The 6,047-nt window shown below is 46.9% G+C and overlaps 1 protein-coding gene across 1 annotated transcript in view; it reads left to right on the top strand.

Moving 5' to 3' along the window:
• Positions 1 to 228: 228 nt before the first annotated feature.
• LOC104542371 (glutamine--fructose-6-phosphate aminotransferase [isomerizing] 1) overlaps positions 229 to 6,047 on the top strand; it is a gene marked incomplete at its 5' end in the record, with an annotated part of 12,435 nt that continues 6,616 nt past the window's right edge. The window contains 6 exons of the mRNA XM_010186650.1: positions 229 to 282; positions 2,746 to 2,851; positions 4,059 to 4,222; positions 4,518 to 4,613; positions 4,891 to 4,988; positions 5,778 to 5,898. Coding sequence (XP_010184952.1) covers positions 229 to 282; positions 2,746 to 2,851; positions 4,059 to 4,222; positions 4,518 to 4,613; positions 4,891 to 4,988; positions 5,778 to 5,898 — 639 coding nt within the window. The remainder of the gene's footprint in view (positions 283 to 2,745; positions 2,852 to 4,058; positions 4,223 to 4,517; positions 4,614 to 4,890; positions 4,989 to 5,777; positions 5,899 to 6,047) is intronic.

Here is a 6,047-nt window from a genome sequence, read left to right as displayed (position 1 = left end):
CTGAGCCCTGCAGTGACCAAAGGGCCTTGCTGCTGCAGCGAGTCCTGCTGCTGACGATACCGCTGCCAATTAACGCGAAGAACCGGCCCCAGGGAGCTTTGTCTGTGTTGGCTCTTGGTTGATGCTGGATAATTAGCAGTAATCCTTAATTGTGTGTACGTAAAAGTATGTAACCTTTTTTTTTTGTTGATTATCTGAAGTTTATTTTTTTTCCAATTACACTTTCAGCTGTACAATCTATGGATCATTCTTTTGATGGAATATCCATAAAAATGGAGGAAGGTGCCTACCAGAGAAAACCTAATACTTGACATTTCAGACAAATCCTCCACTTCCTTAGGAAAGGAATCACAAATGAGACCAATCCGCGTTGTCTCTTTAATATGTGGTTGTTGCTTTCCGTGTAGTGTAATGTGAAACAAATGGGGTAATCAGAATTCCTTCTTGGTCAGAAACACCGTGAGCAACACACAGGAAAATCCCCCATCCCATGCCAAAAATTCTGATTCAGTGCTCAGCACACAAAATCGATGGCTTGGTGCAGGTTGTGCTGCCTGCAGCTCTGATTACAGAAAGAAATGGTAAATTACCTTAAAAAAACCCACAGAACTCTGGAATGAAACCCTGTTAAGAGGCTGCAAGTAATCCCAACGCAAGCATTCCCAAAATCCCTTCTGGAGTTCAGGTCAAAGAGCCACGTCCTCCCCCTGGATCGAAGTGTGAGGCTGAATCGCAGCCTCTGGCAGAAGTGGTGAGGTTGGTCTGGGGCTGGAACCTCCTTCCCTTTGCTCATTTGCCAGGGTGAACCATTTCTAATTTGCATCAAGTATTTAATTTTTGTAAAGGCTGACCCATGGGGTGCCAAGTCAGGAACTGAGTTCAGGTCTGAAGCAGGAGAGCGCTTTTCGGTAAGAGGAAAGGCTCTGATTTGTATTATTGGGATTATTTGTAGTCATTATTTATGCTGTAAATAAATGGGATTCCAGCCCCAGGCACTGACAGCTCCGTGGGTGAAATCTGGGCGAGGAGAAGCAAACCTCGCTTTGTGGAAAGGGGAGCTGTGTTTGTTCTCTGGTTCACCTGAATCCAGACATGAGGTTGTGTTTCTCTTTACCAAACCTCTCTCTAAGTCAGTGTGAAGTGTTCAGAGTAAATCCTGAGGTCCAGTCAATTCCCAGGGGCTTTAGGAAACAAAGTCCCTGGGCTTTTAGCAGCACTAAGGCTCTCTGCACGATGGACCGTGTGAAACATGTGGATCTGAGTGTCGGTGTCATTAGTTTACAGTGCTGTCATCTGAAAACTGCTCTTGCAGGAATCAAAACTTTAATGTGAAGTAAGCGTGGAAGAGCCCGTTCAGCAGCAGCTGCATTAACGTGCGCTGCAGTGCCCTGCAGAGCCACCACGGGCTTAGGATCGCCGTGATGGTGATACCAAAATATACCCAAAGCATCCCAACCCCTCAGCCCCCTGCCCAGTTTTTACTGTACCTGTGTTAATTCTCCAAGCATCTCCATTCTTTGATTTAGAAAGGAAAAGGTTAAAAGATTGCTTCTGTGTGGTTTCTAAATTCTGGTGAACGGGAGGAAGGTGCTGCAGAGCAACCATCCATGCTGTCCATAGATCAGTGGATGGACAAATCCATAGCTAAATAACGACCATAAGTGACTGATAATACTCACCATAACTTTTTGATCACTCTTTGGCAAGATCCATCACGTGTCTGTGTGCAGTGAGACCTTCCAGCTACAGTTCAGCGGAGAGTCTGTAATACAGGAAAGCAGTGCCACATATTAAAGTCAATGCAGGGAAATGCTGTATTTTGAGAAACAAAATTTGCATGCTTTGATCCAGTCCGGGTGCTTCTGTTGGAGAACGGCCGCTAACACCTCTGCTCTGTCCTTCCTCAACAAGAAATGCGTCTGTCTGGTCTCAACTCGGCATCAAAGGAGCTCTTTTCCTCATTTACTGACTCGATAACTACAGTGGAGGGCTCTAAACTGTCGGCTGAGTGGAACCTTCTTACTGAGTATCAACATGAAAGCAGTATTTTTTTCTTTACATTTTCACTTACAGAAGTACAGGTTTAACCATTCACTGAATCAGACTGGTACCCAGTTCACGTAACACAGCTTTAGAGCTGATGTGGTCATGGATGTCCTGGTGTGTGTCTGAACACGTTAACTCAGCCAGACAGAACCAGGTCTGGGTTTCATCTGGTGCGCAGGGGAGCGGTGTGACCGCTCAGGTGGCAGCTCTGAAGGAATTTCACCCGGTGCTGGGAATAACTGACAAAGAAAGAGCAATCCTGTGTGGTTCCTCAAAGCCTCGGGACAGCTGGTGAAACAGGAGCACAGGAAAAACGTACAATGATAAAGCAGGCAGATTCAACCAGGAAAATGTTGGTAAATGCTCATATACCAGCCTGAATTCTCTTCTCCTAGGGGAGCCACATAAAACTTTATTTGAATTTTTACTGATATTTTCCTCTAAACTGAAAACTCTCGTTACAGACATAATTCAAAAGCACAAAAACACCTTGCAAGCAAACTGGGAAAGGGCACAAGAATACGAGCACTCACACACTGCCCTCATCCATTGCCACCACTGAATTTACTGTGACCGCTCACAGCGATGAAAATAGTGCTTCATGTTGGTACCGTGCCTGGGGACCTCTGGCTGAGGCTGACGGTGCAGCTGTGTTCCAGATGTGCCAGCCGTGCGGTCCCTAATCCTGGTGTCTTTTAGGTAAAGACAAGAAGGGGAGCTGCAACCTGTCTCGTGTTGACAGCACCACCTGCCTTTTCCCTGTCGAGGAGAAAGCTGTGGAGTACTACTTCGCTTCTGACGCCAGGTAATGGTTTCAGTATCTTTTAGTGTATATAAAAATACGCTGTTTAAAGCTGAGGCCTTGAAAAACAGATGAGGAGGTTGTGTTTTCTTTAGGAACAACGGTAAATTGTGTATGTATGGCCACTGGCATTGCTTTACAAACATTAATTAATTACTGCATGCGGCCCTGGGAGAGGCAGAGGTGGATCAGATGAGAGATCCTGTTAGAGGAGTGAAAACTCACTTTGCAATAGTGGTGATAAGATTCCTGAGGTGAGTGATAGGAAACCGGAGAGAGAACTGACCAGAATGATCAGGACATGTTGGTTATCAGGGGAACTGTGTTGGTTCTCCAGGGATCTCTCCACCCATGCAAAAGCCTTTATCATCCAAGCTGCCTTATTTTAATCCCAGTGGAGGGAGGAAAGGCTCCCTTGACAGCAGCTTTACCAGAGCTTTGGGGTTTAAAAATCCTGCCATGGTTGACTGCTGCAGCTCTTTTGTCAGAGCGTTTTGGAGAGTCGTGGGACACCCCAATGTGTTCTGATTTTGGAGGGTTTTCCGGTGACCAGCCTGAGGTCAGAACAAAAGCTGCTAAAATCAGGAGCCGATGTATTTCAGTGCAGCTCGCACTGCTCAACTGAGAGAGAGCAGACTAAAACCTGGCAGAGATTTTAAACCCCACTGCTAATGCCAGTATTGACATCCCCCAGTGAACTGCAGGCAGGGAAGGTACTGGATAGTGCCCAGTTCTCAGAGTTTACCCACTTCTTGCCTCTAGACAGATCTCAGAGCACTTTTACAGGTGGCCAAGCTGTCCCCGCTTTTACAGATGGGGAAAATGAGGTGCAGGGAGGGACAACGGCTTAGCACCAGGAAAACCAAGACAGGAATCTACAGCTGTAGTTAAACACCCTGCGTGCATCCTTACTGCACTCCCCAGCTCCTCGCGGTCAGATCCCATTGCTGCACATGCAGCTTTGTCCAAGGAATTTCCAGTTTCTTCTTAAAGCAGGCACTGAAATTAATAGTGAGGTAGGTGGAAAAAATCCAGTTATATTGGCGGTGTGGAAAGGCACTTTACAGCCCGCCTCTTATTTTAAAAGAAATTCCATGGAAATGAGTAACTTTCTTGAATCAGAAGCCGTATGTTGGATTATAAATAGGGCTGTAGCTCTCATCTCTCTGTGAAGAATAACGTCTTATGGCAATGGTGTGTGCTTTTCTAGCGCTGTCATCGAGCACACCAACAGAGTGATTTTCCTTGAGGATGATGATGTAGCAGCTGTGGTCGATGGCCGCCTTTCCATCCACCGGATCAAGCGCACTGCAGGCGATCACCCTGGGCGCGCCGTGCAAACCCTGCAGATGGAACTTCAGCAGATTATGAAGGGTAAAATCTTTTGGATGTCACCTGGGGAGGCGCAGGCGTCCTCCCCGGAGTCACAGAATAAGTCAGGCTGAAAAAGACCTGGACCGCCTGGTCCAACTCTGGCGTTGGAAACAGGGCCAAGCAGACCAGAGCATTAATGGGCCTTGTTTGGTTGAGGCTGGAGCATCTCCAGCTCTGGTAACTGGTCCAAGGGACTCTGGCCCAAGCTTTTCCCTGTATACGTAGGAAAAATGTGAATTACCAGGAGATAACTTGGAGCGTTCTCATTTGGTTTGTTTCCTTCTTTCTTTTGTAGGTAACTTCAGCTCATTTATGCAGAAGGAAATTTTTGAACAGCCAGAGTCTGTCGTCAATACGATGAGAGGAAGGGTCAACTTTGATGACTACACTGGTAATTGAGATTAAACCTCCTTTATCGTTGACAGCTCAGCACCCAGTAGTTACTTGCAGTAGTTACGGAGGAGGAAGTAGGTGATGACATGGGAGATTAAAACACGCTGGTGTGAGACAGATGCGTGTCTCAGAATTACATGCACCGGTGGCAAGATGACTTTTTGTCATTTTTATTTTGCAAAGTGTGATGGAGATACGAACACGCCGCGTTAGCACCATGATCCTGAGCGTCTCTGCTACCTGGCCACCCTAATTTTCCTCTCTGGCTCTTACAGTAAATCTTGGTGGGCTGAAGGATCACATTAAGGAGATTCAGAGGTGTCGCCGTTTGATCCTGATTGCCTGTGGGACGAGTTACCACGCTGGAGTTGCGGTAGGTGGTCAGTCCTACTCTGTTTGTGAGCTGTAGCTAGGAGTGAACGGCGGGCACGGTGCTGTGTGTGCCGAGCAGGTTAAGGATTCATTTTGGGTTAAGGTTGAGCACGTGCTCGCTGATGAATGAAGACCCTTTTGGAGGCTGCACACACCAGTGTGTGATGGTGTTTTGTCAAGACCTGACCTCATTGTTGGTCACAATGCGATGGCGGGGGATGAAGCCTTTTTAGATGGCAGCTTGGCAGCCCATAACGTTGCAATTAAAAATACTCTGCAACTCCTCAGAGGAGTCCTTTAGCTTCTGTCAGAAATGCTGCAAAACAGCTGTGATAACTGATTTACAAGGAGCAGAAAAGCTCCATAAGAGAACGGTAACAGCAGCCCATTGACTGGCCCAAAGGGATTGCTGGCTTGGTCTGGACACGGGTGGTGGCTTCTGAGCTCTTCAGTAATACAAGGTACAGACAGACACCCAGTATTACATAGAAAATATATACACAGTATATGATGGGTGAGGCTCATTTAAGGCCAGTCTATGTGTGAGGAAGGAGTTGGCCTCACAGGCTTTTTGTGGTGCCAAAGCAGGGTCACTTTTCAGGGGGGGAGTTGTGTGCCTTGAGTATGGCTGCGCTGAGTAATTAAAATCTAACCCAGCGCTGATTTTCACATGGTACTTTGATAGTAATATTTTCCAGTGTGCCACAAGTAGAAGGCTTTCTCTGTGCTCCAAACACTTGATTTTTTTTAAACACGATGTAATATGCAACTTTCTGACATCTTTTACCAGACCCGTCAGGTTCTGGAGGAACTGACTGAGTTACCCGTTATGGTTGAACTGGCCAGCGACTTTTTGGACAGAAACACCCCTGTCTTCAGAGACGACGTCTGCTTTTTCCTCAGCCAGTCAGGTACGGGCGCGCTGTCCCACCCCCTCGCTCCCCTCTTCCCTGTAAATGTCAGCTTGGGGGGAAAAAAACTGCATTTCTTGTGCCTGCGTGCGGTGCAAGAGAGGAGAAACTGGCACAGATGCACCAGAGATGGGGAAAAAATAGAGCGG

This window comes from Mesitornis unicolor, unplaced genomic scaffold (assembly GCF_000695765.1).
Source record: "Mesitornis unicolor isolate BGI_N332 unplaced genomic scaffold, ASM69576v1 scaffold36406, whole genome shotgun sequence".
NCBI lineage: Eukaryota > Metazoa > Chordata > Aves > Mesitornithiformes > Mesitornithidae > Mesitornis > Mesitornis unicolor.
The sequence above is the reverse complement of the archived record's forward strand: the minus strand, read 5'-3'. Positions and strand labels throughout refer to the sequence as shown.